The sequence below is a fragment of the Saimiri boliviensis genome, chromosome 9 (genome assembly GCF_048565385.1).
Source record: "Saimiri boliviensis isolate mSaiBol1 chromosome 9, mSaiBol1.pri, whole genome shotgun sequence".
Taxonomy (NCBI): Eukaryota; Metazoa; Chordata; class Mammalia; order Primates; family Cebidae; genus Saimiri; species Saimiri boliviensis.
Window position 1 is genome coordinate 65,560,382 of NC_133457.1, and position 17,648 is coordinate 65,578,029.

Sequence of the window (17,648 nt, forward strand, 5' to 3'; positions counted from 1 at the left end):
CAATCAATACATGTAAGAGGTACATTGGCTCGATCCACAAAGGAGGGACAACTCCAAGTGGGGAGTGTGGGGGCACCTTCCAGGTCATAGGTGGATTCAAAGATTTCTAAATGGCACTTAGTTGACAGTTATTACTGAAAGACCTGGGATCAATAGAAGGAAATGTCTGAGTTAAGGAGTTTTAGAAACCAATGTTCTTATTATGCAGATGAAACCTCCAGGTAGCAGGTTTCAGAGAGAAACGATTGTAAATGTTTCTTATCAGACTTCAAAAGGTGCCAGACTCTTAGATGATTCTTTCCTGGATCAAGGAAAAGACCTCGAAAGTGAAGGGGATTCTTTACAGGATGTAGATTTTCACCACCAGAGACAGCTTTACAGGGCCATTTCAAAATATGTCAAAGAAATATATTTTAGGGTAAAATACTTCCATTTCTTTCAGGGCCTGCTATCTGTCCTGTGAGACTATAGAGTCAGGTTGGAATTTGGTGTCTTATTGCTATGTAGAGTTTGTTTTAGAAAGCCTCAAGATCTCTGTTTTAATGCTAATGCTGGTCTGTAGTGCCAGAATTCCAAGTCCAACCTCTCTACTTCCCATCAGATTTTCTTTGGAATGCTTTTGGCGGAGAGGAGTGGTCCGTTCAGTTAGTTGGGGGACTTAGAATTTTATTTTTGGTTTACAAAACTGTTGCATGAATTGACTCAGTTAATGCACTGAGTTTATAAATTACAAACTTTTACCATTCTCAATTGAGAAATTGAGGCAACGAGTTGAGTATGACTTGAGCAAGTCCATACAGAGTGGAGCCAGGAACGCAGACCATGAGAGTGCAGACCCCGTGGTCTTAGGTCGCAGTCATTAAGTGGGAGACAGAGGCTATAAACCATTAGGTTAAGTTAGGAATTAAGTAAATTAGGTAAGGACTTAGAAATTAAGTTAATTACGTTAGGAATTAATTGTTAAATATGGAGGAATTTATCAGGTAGTTGGGGTACCAAGACGTAAGAGAAAATGAAAAACCAGGCGCGGCCGGGCGCAGTGGCTCGCGTCTGTGAGGCCGAGGTGGATCCGCTTGAGCCCAGGAGTTCGAGACCAGCCTGCGCAACATAGCGAGATCCCCAATTTCAATAGAAAATAGCAAACAAACCAGGCGCAGAGCGGTTGTGGTGAAGGCAAGAGTAGGGTGGGAGTTTGGCCTCGGGGGAACCATAGAGAAGGGCCAGCCTCCCGGCTTCCTAGAGAGGCAGGAGGGCTCGGCTGCCGGCCCGCTGGTGCTTCCGCCTTGGCCGCCCGGCGGGCGCTCGGCCACGTTTCCCGGGCCTCCGTCTCTCGGCTGCCTGTTCTGGAGGTCGGGCGTCGGGCCCTGCAGAGGTCGCCGAGGGGCCGCGCGGCCGCCCAAGCCTGGGCCCAGCATCCCGTCCTCAGAGACGCGGTCGACCTTGCTGCTCCGAAGAGCTGGCCTGATGTCCTCGGGGCGGTATTCATGGGGAAGATGGGAGCTGTGACTGTGGGGTCCCCTGCTTCCCGGGGCGGAGCGTTCAGATCCCGGTTAGGTCTTAGGTCAGCATCACCCACTGGGACATTGAGCGTCCTACCCTTGTCACCCAGGGCCAGGTCACCACTTAATTTTGTGTGCAGCCTGTGGTTTGTTTAGGGGTCCCCATTATATCCTGCTCTCTCTCCAGAGGCTTCTTTTGGATTGCCATGATCACTAGAAGCATTCAGTACAAACTATTTAGCAATATATTCATAGTGGGGCCAAGAATATTTTTTTCTAGAGTTTCCAGTGTCACCAAGCAGATCCACAGGAGAATATGCAGAGGGAGCGTTTGCAGCATCCCATGAATCAGTGGAGAGGGTGAATGGGGGCAGCTAGTGTGCTAAGAATATCTGCAGTGCTAGTGGCAGGAGACAGAGGGAAGAGGTGGAACCACGTGTAGGAGACAAGACAGTCTCATTGCGGTTCTCTCTTAGCTCCACAGGTTCTTGCTTTTCCAAACCTAGAGGGCAGTGCATGAAGCCAGGGGTCATCAGCCATGCTCCAGACACTGTGGTTCCAGGTGAGCAGAGCTTGCTTTCTGCTTTCCATACTCAGAACAGATTTGGAAAGTCAGCACAGGCCTAGTAGCCTGACTTGGCCGGTCCCATGCTTAGTTTAACATCCTTCATAGAGTATGGCAAAAGAGTATGCGAGGGGTGTTGATGAATGAGAGTCGGTGAATTTGGGAGGGTCAGGTAGGTTGGAAAAGAAGGAATGAATTATCCTAGAAAGTGAGAGTCTGCATCCGTGAGAACTGAAAGTGTGGCCTGGAGATGAGCAGCTTTTGCGTTATAGAGGGTGCTTGATAGGCAAAATGTCTGATCTCCTGAATCAGAACCTACATTTTTACTAGATCCGGAAAATTTAGGGGCAAATTAAAATTTGAGGAGTCCTTGTCTGCGTGACGATACACAAAGAAAAGACACTTCTGAGGTCAAATAGACACTTCCAAGGGAGGAGTTTGCCCCGCAGACCATTCAGTTAAGGTACAGTGAAGGCAGAACTGGAAGCATTTGGAAGGTATGGATTGATGAGGCAGGTGTATTTTTGGAGGAATGATGAGTTTGGACCTGAAGCCAGAGACTTTAGCTCAGTGCAAAGACATCAGTCTAACTTCTGTGAGAATCCGCATCCTTTCTTGGCACAAATTCATGTAGCATTGGGAGCACTTGTCCCTCCAGAGTTTTCTTGGTGGTAGTTGATGGTTTTACTGGGTTTTTCTCCAGTGTCCTAGATTGCGTAATGAGAAAGCTGAGTTTATCAAGTAGTGGATGTATCACGTAATGAGAAAGCTCCATCCCAAGGACTGAAAAGCAATGTGTATGTCCTTCTTTTTGTGGATATTGGACCATCCACTACTGTTGGAGCACTTCGGCGAAAATTCATTTCTACAAGTCAGGAAGTGTTTAAGTATCTGGGGGTAGGCTGTGCTCTCCTGGTGCTTTGCCTGAAGTGCAGTAATCACTTAGGATTAGATTCCACAGAGAGGACCCCAAGTGACAGTGGATTAAACAACGTAAAGGCTTCTCTCTCATACAGAAGTGTCTAGAGCCAATCCAGGGCTAGTGTGGATGCTCTCAGGCTCTGTCTTTCTGCTCTACCATCCTAGCAGCATTTCATATGTTCTAGGCGACTTTATTGTTCAAAGTAGCTGCTTGATCTCTAGCCATCGTGTGTGCCTTCCAGCTAGAAGAGGAGCCGTCAAAAGAACGTGAACCTCTCTTGTAGGAACCTTCCCATAATTCCCCAACAATATTTCTACTTGGATTTCATTGGTCCCACTTTGTTGTCAGGGCTGAGTGCAACCTCAGGTAAAATTAGGGTTCCAATACTAAGAAAGAAAGGGGGCACACACACACACACACACACACACTCACCTGTCAGTCTTTGCTACAATCTCTAAGAGGAACATTGGTCACTTAGAATCTTCTAGGAAGTTCCTCCAATCTCATCTGTGGTTGTAGTAAGAGCTGAGATTTATATGATATGATGTGCCAGGTGATATCTCAGTGCTTTACAGATAATAACTTATGCCATCCTTGTAAGAGTCCTTTCAAATAGTTATTATTATTATCTCAGTTTTACAAATGGGGCAGCTGAGGCAGAGAAAGTTTTTAATTGTTTCTTCCAAGATTAACGGCTAATGAGTATTAGAGATGCAATTTGAACCTAGGGAGTCTGACTTAGAGCAGGATTTTTCAACCTTGGCAGCATTTACATTTGGGCCAGATAATTCTTTGTTTGTGTATTATAGGATGTTCAGCAATATTCCTGGCCTGCTATCTCCTGGATGCCAGTAGCACTACTGTTACCACCACACTGCAGCTGTGACAACTAAAAATGTCTCCAGACATTGCCACATACTCCCTGGGGGGTAAGATGGCCCCCATGTTGAGAACCACAGCTTTAACATCTGTGCCATTTGCCACTGTGTTGTGCTGCCTCTGTAACCCACTTCCATAGAAGGGAGTCAGCAGCCCCACTTAATGAAGAAAATGCCTGCAGGTAAAGGACAGAAGAAGAGTGACCACAGACAGAGCAGGATCTGAGTAAAGTACAGAAGAAGAGTGACCACAGACAGAGCAGGATCTGAGTAAAGGACAGAAGAAGAGTGACCACAGACAGAGCAGGATCTGAGGAAGCTAAGTGTTTCCGAAAACAAGGAACCAAAGAATGTGCTGATAATCAGAGCAGTGTTTCAGAGGCATGGAAATGTAGAGCACAGTGTGAAGAAAAAGTGAGGTCCACATTCCCAGCTGCTGCTTCTGAAGAAAGGCAGGCAAGGGTATTGACAGCTGTATCTATTCTGCACTGTCCAATAAGGTTCTCCTAGCTACATGTGCCTATTTAAATTAAAGTCAATTAAAGTTAAAAATTCAGTTCCGGCCGGGCGCGGTGGGTGGCTCAAGCCTGTAATCCCAGCACTTTGGGAGGCCGAGGCGGGTGGATCACAAGGTCAAGAGATCGAGACCATCCTGGTCAACATGGTGAAACCCTGTCTCTACTAAAGGTGCAAAAAATTAGCTGGGCATGGTGGTGCGTGCCTGTAATCCCAGCTACTCAGGAGGCTGAGCCAGGAGAATTGCCTGAACCCAGGGGGCGGAGGTTGCGGTGAGCCGAGATCACGCCATTGCACTCCAGCCTGGGTAACGAGAGAAACTCTGTCTCAAAAAAAAAAAAAAAAAAAAAAAAAAATTCAGTTCCTCAGTCATGCCGGCCACTTGAACTTCCTGGTTAAGGGGTTATCTGATTACTGTATAATTACTGTTTTCCTTTTGGAACTAATAAGCAGTCTATGAGAAGACATTTAAGATCATGCAAATATTCTGCTTCTTATCAAAATTTCCTCCTAGGTTTAGCATCCATTGATGATTTTTGCCATTGATGATCTTTACAATGAGGACTGCAAATCTTCTAATACTTTCATGTTATATTTCTTCACTCAGAAGAGACTTAAGTACAAAGGGAAGCTTGTTGACGTGATGGACTGAGAAGGACTACAGTGTGAGTCAGAGAGGTGTCATAGTGGGACTAATTTCTATAAAAGTGGTCAGCTCATTTTGACATTTTTGCTTCTGTATACAACCTTGTAATAAACACTCAAAGCGGACTCCTTTTAGTCTATTTCAAACTGCTTAATATTGCTGATTCCCATCATCTGAAAATGGAAATAATTCTTATTTCACAGATGTGCTGTAATGATTGAGCAAATTGGTTTAAAAGTGACTGACACAGGGACAAAGCTCTAAACAGCTTGTGATGGTTTCCTTCTTCCTTGAGAAGCTTGAGGTGGTTTTGGTGGGAAGCAGAAAAAGACAGACACAGTGATGAGGACAGTATTGGCCGGGCGCGGTGGCTGAAGTTTGTAACGTAATCCCAGCACTTTGAGAGGCTGAGGCGGGCAGATTGCCTGAGGTCAGGAGTTTGAGATCAGCCTGGGCAGCATGGTAAAACCCCATCTCTACTAAAAATACAAAAATTAGCTGGGCGTGGTGGCGGGCATCTGTAATCCCAGCTACTAGGGAGGCTGAGGCAGGAAAATTGCTTGAACCTGGGAGGTGAAGGTTGCAGTGAGTGGAGATGGTGCCACTGCACTCCAGGCTGGGCGATGAAACTGGACTCTGTCTCAAAAAAAAAAAAAAAAAAAGAGGACAGCAGTGGGCACATCTCTGCAGAAGGATGGTAGATTGCCATCCTGTCCTGGAGTGAAGTGCGTTAGGAGACAAAGAAGTAACACTGCACGTCACCTTCAAGGGAGGGAGAACTATTTTTTTTTTTTTTTTTTTGAAATGGAGTTTCAGCCTTGTTTCCCAGGCTGTAGTACAATGACACAGTCTCGGCTCACTGCAACCTCTGCCTCCTGGGTTCAAGCGATTCTTCCGCCTTAGCCTCCCGAGTAGCTTGGATTATAGGCATACACTGTCACACCCAGCTAATTTTGTGTTTTCAGTAAAGGCGGGGTCTCTCCATGTTGGTCAGGCTGGTCTTGAACTCCTGACCTCAGGTGATCTGCCTGGCCCGGCCTCCCAAAGTGCTGGGATTACAGGCGTGAGCCAACATATCCAGGCAAGGGAGAACTATTAATAGCTTCTGATAAGGCAAGATGATAGAAAGGGGAGAAATGTCCAGGATGAAAGGAACCTTATCCCCGTGAAATCACTCCCCTGTCTATAGCAGAAGACGCAGAGGAGGAAGACCAGAAAGAAGCTGAGTGGAAGGCCCTGATAGGTGCTTCAGGATGGATGGAGGCAGGGTGAGAGATGGTTACCTGCTATGGCTGACTTAGAAAGCATGTCAGAAAATCTGCCTGGCCTGTGGAACCAGACATGGGTTGACGCAGCCACCAGGCAGAGAACAGCAGGTGCTGGGCTGTGTGCTTAGGATGGTAATATTAGGGCCGCAGAGGTATGCTCATGGAAAGTTGGAATGGTGACTCAGGGCTGCCCCAACTGGGGTGCTGTGTGGCTCTCCTTGCCAGTAGAAACCTTCCGTGGGGCTCAGTGCCATGGATTCCAGTAAATTTATGCCTTTCCTGGAATTCAGGCCTCTCTCTGTGTTCTTACCTAGGGCTTGAGCCGGAACATGTCGTTTCAGGAGCCAGTGACCTTTGAGGATGTGGTTGTGTACTTCACTCAGAATGAATGGACCAGCCTGCAGCCTTCTCAGAGGGCCCTGTACAGGGAGGTGATGCTGGAGAATTACGCAACTGTAACTTCCTTGTGTAAGTCCTTCTTCCTCCCTGAAACTCCCTAATCCCCAGTGCCAGGAGTAGCTGGATGGAGAAAGAGCTGGGCTCACTTAGGTGTTGGACAGCACTGTCCTCTTCTCTGATTCCTAATGGAGACTTAATTGCAAAGGGCTTTCCTCTGGGTACAGAGAGAACTGAGAAGGTTCCTGGTGCACTGCCTTCATTCCTTCCATCTTCCAGTTCCCGGGAGGTGATTTTGGCCCTATCGCCCATCTGTGAGTCCCCTAGGGCCGTCGTGTACACACCTCCAGTGACTGTGGGAGCTTTCTGTCCTCTTAGAGGCCAGAGCAAGCTTCAGGCCCTCCTTAGATTCTGCAGATTCACTCCTCTCGGATTTCACTTGGTCTCCTGGGGCATCCTCTTTTATTTTTACCTGGCAAAGCAGAGAGAGGGAGGTTACTGGGGATTCTCCTCAGCTTCCTGTTCCTTTTCTTTCTCCTCCAGCAGCATTTCCATTCTCCAAACCTGATCTGATATTCAGGCTGGAACAAGGAGAAGCAGCCTGGGGCTCAGACCCCTGGACACTTGCTGGGGAAGAAGCCCCGAGAGGCCTGTGCACAGGTGAGCAGGAAAACCCACCATCCTCCTTTCCAGCTTTGCCTCCACCTTTCTGTTAACAATTTAGCATGAAAAGGGTTCTTCTTTGTCTTGTGATGGTTGTGGGATGAAAATAGTCACTCCTATTCAGAGAAGTGTTGCTTACCAGAACTTCATCCCCAAACTAGAAAAGACCAGTCCAGCCATTTTATTTTCTGCTATTTTTCTTTGTAAAGCTAAAGGATTTCAGGCCGGGTGTAGTGGCTTACACCTATATCCTGGCACTTCAGGAGGCCAAGGTGGGAGGGTGCTTGAGGCCAAGAGTTCAAGACCAGCCTGGGCAACATAGCAAGACCCCGTCTCTACCAAAAAAACAAACAAAAAAATTAGCTGGACATGGTGGCGTGTGCATGTAGTGCCAGCTACTCAGGAGGCTGAGGCTGGAGAATCCCTTGAGCCAGGAGTTTGAGGTTGCAGTGAGCTAGGATCACACCATTCTACTCCAGCCTGGGTGACAGAGCAAGACCCTCTCTGTAATCTATCTATATATATATGTACACATATACATATCTAGATAGATATCTATCTATCTCTATATACATATATATACATACACACACATATATGTATATGTATATATTTCAAACAGACTTCTGTTGGTTGGTCAGCTCAGGAATATAAATACAATATAGTAAGAACTTGGCTTTCTTTTTTTTTTTTTTTTTTTTTTGAGACAGAGTCTCCCTCTATTGCCCAGGCTGGACTATAGTGGTGTGACCTTGGCTCACCACAACCTCTGCCTCCCGGGTTCAAGTGATTCTTCTGCCTCAGCCTCCTGAGTAGCTGGGACTTAAGGCACACGCCACCATGCCTGGCTAATTTTTGTATTTTTAGTAGAGACAGGGTTTCACCATGTTGGCCAGGCTGGTCTCAAACTCCTGACCTTGTAATCCACCTTCCTTGGCCTCCCAACATGCTGGGATTACAGTCATGAGCCACTGCACCCAGCAATGAACTTGGCTTTTGATTGATTGATTGATTGATTGATTGAGACAGAGTCTTGCTCTGTCGCCCAGGCTGGAGTGCAGTGGCACTATCTCAGCTCATTGCAAGTGATTGTCCTGCCTCAGCCTCCCAAGTAGCTGGGATTACAGGCGCCCACCAGCATGCCCGGCTAATTTTTGTAATTTTAGTAGAGACAGGGTTTCACCATTTTGCCCAGATTGGTCTTGAACTCCTGACCTCAAGTGATTGACCTGCCTCAGCCTCCCCAGTTGCTGGGATTACATGGGATTACAGGTGTGAGTGACCGTGCTCAGCTGGAAGTTTTTTTTTTTTTTTTTTTTTTTTTTTTTTTTTTTGAGATGGAGTTTCCGCTCTTGTTACCCAGGCTGGAGTGCAATGGCGCGATCTCGGCTCACCGCAACCTCCACCTCCTGGGTTCAGGCAATTCTCCTGGCTCAGCCTCCTGAGTAGCTGGGATTACAGGCATGCACCACCATGCCCAGCTAATTTTTTGTATTTTTAGTAGAGACGGGGTTTCACCATGTTGACCAGGATGGTCTCGATCTCTCGACCTCGTGATCCACCTGCCTCAGCCTCCCAAAGTGCTGGGATTACAGGCTTGAGCAACCGTGCCCGGCCGGAAGTTGTTTTTGTAAGAACATTGTGTGTGTGTGTGTGTGTGTGTGTGTGTGTGTGTGTTTGTGTGTGTGTGTGTATAAAACTATGTATGTAATTGGAATTTTTCTGAATTCCTAAACACTGAATTTTACATTAGCTTTTGAAAGAAAGCTTGTTTATATATTGGGGAAGAATGGTTTTCTTTTATGAAAGATACTGAGTTGAGATAAATGTAAAGACCAATCAGAGATTTGGTATATAGCCTTCCTCATTCGATTGCTCGGTTCTCATATTCTGTCGATCTTTTATGGTATTTGGAGCCTCTATAAGGCAAATGCTCCTTTCTAATTCCCCTACTTCTGCCTTAATCAGTGCCTCAAAGTGACTTCAGCATTTGAGGTCATCTAGAGGCTTTCCCGGCATCCTTCCTGTGGTCCTTAGTGTTGCCCCCTTGCCACAGGTGCACATGGTCTCTTTAGCCAGAAGAATCACATGAGCACCTCAAGTGTGCCAAGGGCAACTGAGGAACTCAGTTTTTAGTTTTATTCCATTTTAATTCATTTAAATTTAAACAGCCACATGTGGCTAGTGGCCACCTTTTGGGAAAGTGCAGCCTTAATCAATGAAAAGAGCAGCCTCAATCTGTCTTTTGTAGTTTATAGAGTAGTAAATTTCAAACTCTGGTATGTATCAGAATGACTTGCAGAGCTTGTTAAAACACAGTTGCCAGGTGCCACCTCCAGAGATTCAAATTCAGTAGACTGGGGTGGGCCTGAGAATTTGCATTTCTTTTTTTTTAAGATAGGGTCTTGTTATTTTGCCTAGGCTGGTCTCAAATTCCTGGGCTCAAGTGATTGTTCCACTTCAGCCTCCCAGTTAGGTGGGACTACTGGCACACACCACCAAACCCAGCCCCAATAATTTGCATTTCTAACAGGTTCTCAGATGATACTGGCTCAGGGACCACCATTTGAGACCACTGTTCTTGAAAATCTAGAACCATATTCTTTAAACTCTGGGTCGCAACTCATCAATAAGTTGTTACCAGCATTTAAAAATTAAATTAGACTGTACTAGCTATAAATAAAGACTAAAATACTATAAAGCCTATTGTGAATGCATCACTTTTTTTTTTTTTTTTTGAGACAGAGTCTTGCTCTGTCCCCCAGACTGGAGTGCACTGGTGTGATCTCGGCTCACTGCAATCTCTGTCTCCCAGGTTCAAGCGATTCTCATGCCTCAGCCTCCCAAGTAGCTGGGATTACAGGCACCCGTCACCACGCCTGGCTAATTTTTTGTATTTTTAGTAGAGACGAGGTTTCGCAGGGTTGGCTAGCCTGATCTTGAATTCCTGACCTCAGATGATCCGCCCACTTTGGCCTCCCAAAGTGCTGGGATTACAGACATGAGCCACCGCGCCCGGCATGAATACATCACTCTTATTAAGGACATTGTTTCTGTTTCAGGTGTGTGTGTGTGTGTGTGTGTGTGTGTGTGTGTGTGTGTTTGTCTGTATTGGTTTAGGATCTAAAATGTGAGTCATGGTCAACAAGGCTTAAAAAACATGAAAATGGAAGTTTCATTTGTCATACTTTCGGTGCTTGACAAGGCAAAGAAGGTTTCTGTGTGATGGTGCTACCAGTGAAAGCATGATCCCCGTATCCCATCTCCAACTGCCGTCTCCATTCTGGGCAGGTTCTTGGCTGGGCCTTTTTTTCTTTCAAAGGTTAGTCTCGCAGAGGACAGCACTTAGGTTCTAAAATTGTGGCCTTCTCATGAACCCTCCATAAACAACAGTGTTACAAACTGCTTTCTGTCCAGCCAGGCTTGTGATAGAGAAGTAGAGAACGTTTCTTTAAAAATTACAGAGTATTTTAAAGTATTTTGACAGGGTTTATGCCTTGATTGGGCTTTGAGGTCCTCTGTCGTAGACAGCTCCCAGACCTCTGGATACTATGTGGTGCTAGAGCTGCCTACCCATCTTTCTCTTCTCTGGTTTAGAGATCGCTTTTCTCACCTTTGACTTCCTCCGCTTTTCTTCATTGCTTCCCCTTCCTGCAGTGTCACTCCATTCCCATTTTTCTCTATCCATTTGCCTCAATCAGTATCTTCTGCCATCCACACTGTTTTTATCATTCATATGGGACGGCTTACCTTCTCCACCTCCAGTTTTTTTTTTACTTTCCCTTTGAGGTACCCTCAGGTGGCTATGTCTCTCTCAAAAAATTAATGTGTCTAGGGCAAGTTGATACTGATTCATCCCTTTCCCTTCTGGCATTCTCTTGTGTTTTCCTTTTATCATGCTAGGTGGTAAAACCAAGACTAAGACTGAGGAACAAACTGCACAGCTAAACATTTCTGAAGAATCAGAGTCCCACAGACTGATAGTGGAGGGACTGCTGATGGACATTCCCCAGCACCCTGACTTCAAGGACAGGTTAGGGAAGTCACAGCTACATGATACAGGGAAGAAAACAAACATAGGAGATTGCACAGAGTTGACAGTCCAGGATCATAAATCTTCCACCATTGAAAGGGAAGAGAGAGCCAGGAAATTGGAAGAAAGTAGTGTCAGCACACATCTCATTACAAAGCAGGACTTTGCTAAAGAACGGGTGTTTTATAAATGTGGTGAGTGTGGCAGTTACTACAACCCACATTCAGACTTTCACCAGCATCAGAGAATTCACACTAATGAAAAGCCCTACAAATGCAAAGAATGTGGGAAAACCTTCAGATATAACTCAAAACTGTCACGGCATCAGAAAATCCACACTGGAGAGAAACCATATTCATGTGAGGAATGTGGACAAGCCTTCAGTCAAAATTCCCACCTTCTTCAGCATCAGAAACTCCATGGTGGACAGAGGCCCTATGAATGTGCTGACTGTGGAAAAACCTTCAGCTACAATTCAAAACTGATTCGGCATCAGAGAATCCATACTGGGGAGAAGCCCTTTAAATGTAAGGAATGTGGGAAGGCCTTCAGGTGTAGCTATGACTGCTTCATCCATGAACGAATTCACACTGAGGAGAAGCCCTATGAATGTAAGGAGTGTGGGAAGAGTTTGAGCTCTAATACAGTGCTGATTCAGCATCAGAGAATCCACACTGGGGAGAAACCTTATGAATGTAAAGAGTGTGGCAAGGCCTTCCGCTGCAGTTCGGTGTTTCTTCAGCACCAGAGGTTCCACACTGGGGAACAACTCTACAAATGTAACGAATGTTGGAAAACTTTCAGTTGTGGCTCCCGCTTCATAGTGCATCAGAGAGTCCACACTGGGGAGAAGCCCTATGAGTGCCAGGAATGTGGGAAGACATTCAGTCAGAAGATCACTCTGGTTCAGCATCAGCGAGTTCACACTGGAGAGAAACCTTTTGAGTGTAAGGAGTGCGGGAAAGCCTTCAAATGGAATGCGAGTTTCATTCAGCATCAGAAGTGGCATACTAGGAAGAAAGTCATCGCTGGAACAGGGCCATCTGCAGTTAAGCCCTACTGCCCCTCTGCCATCCTCTCTCCTCTGCCTCTCCAACATGCCTGCCCTACCCCGGCCCCACCAGAGCCTCCCTTATCTTCTTCGCATGCAGTGATACTTCCTCCCTCTGTGCCTTTCTTCCTGCTGCTTCCCTCATCTGAAAAGGCCAGCCCTTCACCTGTCCAAATAGTACATTTCTTTCAGGATCTCGCTTTTCCTGGGAAGTCATCCCTGTGAGCCCCCTCATGTTCTCAACATCCATTGCGCCTCACATTAAGGATTCCACTGGGCTCCTGGTTGTGTCATACTGATATTCTCCTGGTCTTGTCTTGTGTAAGTTGTTATTGTTTTCCTAACTTCATTTTAAGTGCTCACACTTGAGGACCATATTTGATTAGTTTCTTTTATCCCCCGAGTAGGAAAGGGCAGTACTTCCTCTTTTTCATGTCCACACTTGGGCTGTATCATCACTCTTCATCTGTCTTCTGGGGCTACTGGAGTTGGAAGAGTTGGCAGAACATTTTGGGGTTTAGGGCACATGGCATTGTGATTATGATGAGATGGGGCATTATAGTTAGACACTAGGAGAAATGTAAGGCCTGTGGGAGAAGATAATCACTTAAAGTGTCCAATATTGCTTTCAGGATTTTTTTTTTTTAGCTGGAGTTTCACTCTTGTTGCTCAGGCTGGAGTGCAAGGGTGTAATCTCAGCTCACTGTAACCTCCGCCTCCGGGGTTCAAGCAATTCTCATGCCTCAGCCTTCCGAGTAGTTGGGACCACAGGCATGCACCACCATGCCTGGTTAATTTTGTAGTTTTAGTAGAGACAGGTTTCACCATGTTGGCCAGGCTGGCCTTAAACTCCTGACCTCAGGTGATTCACCCACCTCAGCCTCCCAAACTGCTGAGATTGCAGGTGTGAGCCACCACACCCAACCTGCTTTCAGGATTTAAGGAGGGCCATTTGGTGGACCAGTGGCAAGGCTCACTGAAAGAATTTAGGACTTGAAATTTTTTATTACCTTAATAGTAATAAAAAATTATAAGGGTCCCGTTTATGCAAAAAGAAAATGAAGTGATGAGTTGGCAGCGTGCAATAATGTAAAATTATGTCTTTGAACTTTATTGGGAGGGGATTTGGTTTTTCAGTTTGGGTTCCTTTTCTACTTTCTTTTTGCGTTTTCCTATTTTTTGAGACAGGGTCTTGCTCTGTCACTCAGGCTGGAGTGCAGTGGTGTGATCATGCACCGCTGCAGCGCTGACCCTCAGGTCTCGAGCCGTCCTCCCAGCTCACCCTCTGAGAAGCCAGGAGGCTGGGGCGGGAGGCTGGCTTGTGCCCTGGGGCATACGCCAGCACACCCGGTGAATTTCCGTATTCTTTAGAGACAGGGCTGCTCCTCAGCCTGCTGGATGTGCTGCGGTGCTCCCGCTGCTCACCGGGCCGGTCCTCCAGACCCGGTCACTTCCTGTTTCTTCTTCCATGCTCTCGCCGCTGCTTCCCCACTTCCCCTCACTCTTTGGTAGCCTCCTTCCCATCCTGAAGGGACCTGCCCCATCTCCCTCGTCACTCTATTCTTGTCACCCCACTTGTGGGAGGAAACAGCTCCTCTTTTGACCCGCCCGTTCATGACCTGCGTCTTCAGTTTTCTGTCCCTGTTTCCTCTGGCCCTTATGCAGCCATTGTAGAGTCTGTTGGGAAGAAACCATACATTCAGAAAGTAAGCTAGTAACACTTGATTGATTTTCTCCTCTAGTTCAGCTAATGATTGAAATTTGGCTTTTTCTTTTTCTTTTCATTTTTGAGGCAAAGTCTCACTCTGTCATCCTGGCTGGAGTGCAGTGGCACCATCTTGGCTCACTGCAGTCTCTGCCTCCTGGGTTCAAGTGATTCTCAAGTCTCAGCCTCCCAGGTAGCTGAGACCACAGGCATATGCCTCCATGCCCAGCTAATTTTTGTATTTTTAGTAGAGACAGGGTTTTGCCATGTTGGCCAGGCTGGTCTCAAACTCCTGACCTCAAGTGATCTGCCCACCTCGGCCTCCCAAAGTGCTGGGATTACAGGTGCGAGCCATCATGTCTGGCCTTTTCTTTTCTTTTTGTTATATCACCAGATAAGACCAGAATTGTCATTAAGAAACTAACTCCACAATTGCCAACCTCTAAAGAAATAGAACCCCAAGGACAGCCATCAACAATGGGTACAGCCTGGCATCCTAACCACAGGGCAGCTTTGAGTGGCAGCAGGGCCATTGCACAGGGAAGAAAAACACAGAAGAGAGACTTCATAGATGTATCAGTCAGGTGCAGCCTGGCATCCTAACCACAGGGCAGCTTTGAGTGGCAGCAGGGCCATTGCACAGGGAAGAAAAACACAGAAGAGAGGCTTGATAGATGTATCAGTCAGGCAACATAGATCCCTCCACTGTTAGGAAGAGAAGCGTAAGAAATTAGGTAAAATCATTAGTGACAGCCAGCATCTTGTTACAAATCTGAGAGTTCATGTAGACCAGATGTCTAATGAATGTGGTGAGTGTAGCAGATGTTTCAAACTAAGAGCAGTCCTTCACCACCATCAGAGAATATGGGGAGAAACCATACTCATGTAGGAGGTGGACAAGCTTTTAGTCAGAACACCCACCTTCTTTTTTTGTTTTTTGAGATGGAGTCTCGCTCGGTCGCCCAGGCTGAAGTACAGTGGTGTGATCTTGGCTCACTGCAACCTCTTCCTCCAGGGTTCAAGCGATTCTTCTGCCTCAGCTTCCCGAGTAGCTGGAATTACAGACACATGCCATCATGCCTGGCTAATTTTCATAATTTTTGTAGAGACGGGTTTTCGGCATGTTGGCCAGGCTGGTCTTGAACTCCTGACCTCAAGGGATTGGCCTGCCTCTGCCTCCCAAAGTGCTGGGGTTACAGGCATGAAACACCCCGCCTGGCCAGAACCCTCACCTTCTTCAGCATCAGAAAACTTCATGGTGAGGCAGGTGTATAAATGGATGAAGTGTGGAAAAAACTTAAGCTCCAAGATTACCATCACTGTATTTTGATTCATTCTGTACCATAAACAAACATTCAGAAGTCACTTGTTCAAGGCTGGGCACAGTGGCTCATGCCTGTAATCCCAGCACTTTGGGAGGCTGAGGCGGGTGGATCACTTGAGGTCAGGAATTCAAGACCAGGCTGGCCAATATGATGAAACCCCATCTCCACTAAAAATACAAAAATTAGCCAGGTATGATAGCGGGTGCCTGTTCCCAGCTACTCCAGCGGCTGAGACAGGAGAATCGCTTCAACCCACAGGTGGAGATTCCAGTGAGCCAAGACCACACCATTGCACTCCAGCCTGGGTGACAGAATGAGACTCTGTCTCAACAAAAAATGACACTTGTTCAAGAGTAGGGCTGTCCACAGTTAGACCTTGCTAAGGAATGACTGTTCTTTGTCTCAACTCCGAATTACAGTGAGAGAGTGTGGTCTGGTCCCATTCAGATCATATATTCATTTTTGATTAATACAACTATGGGCAGGGGAGCAGGATAACACGGTATTTACGTGGCTATCTGGGACTCACAGCTGTTGGTGAGGAGGGCAGTCAAAGGGGCTGTTATGTACTGATAGATATTCTGCAAAGAATGTACCATGTTGGGCATACACTTCTTAGACTAAGTTCATTTCCCTCCACACTCCATACCAGAGGCTGTTAACCCAACTGCCCATTAGAACCACTTGGGGTGTTGTGTTTTTGTTTTTGTTTTTTAATACCAATGCCTAGCTGAATCCTAGACCAATTACTTCAGAACCTCTGGGAGTAGGTCCCAGGTATTAGTAGTTTTTTTAACTCCCTAAGATGGTTCTACAAAGAACCAAATTTTTTTTTTTTTTTTTTTTTTTTTTTTTGAGACAGAGTCTTGCTCTGTCACCCAGGCTGGAGTGCAGTGATGCGATCTCAGTTCACTGCAACCTCTGCCTCCCAGGTTCAAGCAATTTTCCTGCCTCGCTGGGATCACAGGCATGCACCACCATGCCCAGATAAATTTTTTTGTATTTTTAGTAGAGACAAGGGTTTCACCATGTTGGCTAGGCTGGTCTCGAACTCCTGACCTCAGGTGATCCACCTGCCTCAGCCTTCCAGAGTGCTGGGATTACTGGTGTGAGCCACTGCACCCAGCCAAAGAACCACTTTTTTAGAGCTTTGCTACTCAAATTGTCACCTGAAGACTGGCAGCATTGGCATCACCTGGGAGATTATCAGAACTACAAGCTCATGGAAATGAAACTCTACTCTTTGACAGTGCCACCAGGTGACTTTGTGGGCGCACTAAGGTTTGAGAAGCATTGCTCCAGACCCGGGTCCATGTATGTGTCTTGGCATCTAATGTTGCCAAGAAGTTTGAGGCAACCTGATTTTGCTTCCTTTTTAGTGTGGAAATTTGCAGAACTTTAAATCTTCAAGTTTAGTAATTTCACTAGGCTATGTCTTGTTGCTTGTTCTTCCCCATTAATATTTCCTCGAATTTAGTGAGCCCTTTCAGACCGCAGACTCTCCTCCCTGATGAATGGCTTTTCCTTCAAGTTTGTCCCATCAGGATTAGAACGAGGGTTAGATTTAAGGACACAACCATTTTAAGAGTATGTTGTCTTTCCAGTATGTATTTTTTTTTAATTGAGGTGTCACTGACATACAATAAACCATGCATAAAGTGTATAATTTGATGTTTTGCCATATGTATGCACCTCTCAAACAATAACACAATCAAGATAACAAACATAATCATATCCCAAAAAGTTCCTTACGCCCTTTTATAATCTCTCCATCGCAGCCTGCTCTTTTCCTGCCCCCAGCCCCAAAAAACCACCTGTTTCTTGTACTATAGTTTTCTTTTGCTAGAATTTTATATAAGTGCTATAACACAGTATACACTCTTTTAAAAGTTACTTATTTTTTTGGTGTGATGTCCTCCACTCAACAGAATTATTTTAAGATTCACTGATGTTGCATATATATCAGTAATTCATTCCTTTTTATTACTCATTAGTATTCCACTGTATGGATGTACCACAATTTATTTATCCATTCACCAGCTGATGGCCATTTGAGTTGTTTCTAGTTTTTGGCTATTATAAATAAAGCTCTTATGAAACTTTGTGTGCAAGTCTTTGCAATGTAAGGACATACGTTTTCATTTCTCTTGGGTAAATAATGAGTGAAATGGCTAGATAATA

The 17,648-nt window shown here is 45.8% G+C and overlaps 1 protein-coding gene across 1 annotated transcript; it reads left to right on the plus strand.

The window, feature by feature from the left end:
- Positions 1–1,266: 1,266 nt before the first annotated feature.
- On the plus strand, positions 1,267–17,571 carry ZNF619 (zinc finger protein 619). The gene is made up of 4 exons (XM_074406068.1): positions 1,267–2,061; positions 6,609–6,762; positions 7,234–7,350; positions 11,257–17,571. The coding sequence occupies exons 1-4, from the start codon at positions 2,038–2,040 to the stop codon at positions 12,660–12,662; spliced, it is 1,701 nt and encodes a 566-aa protein (XP_074262169.1). The 5' UTR covers positions 1,267–2,037; the 3' UTR covers positions 12,663–17,571.
- Positions 17,572–17,648: the final 77 nt, after the last annotated feature.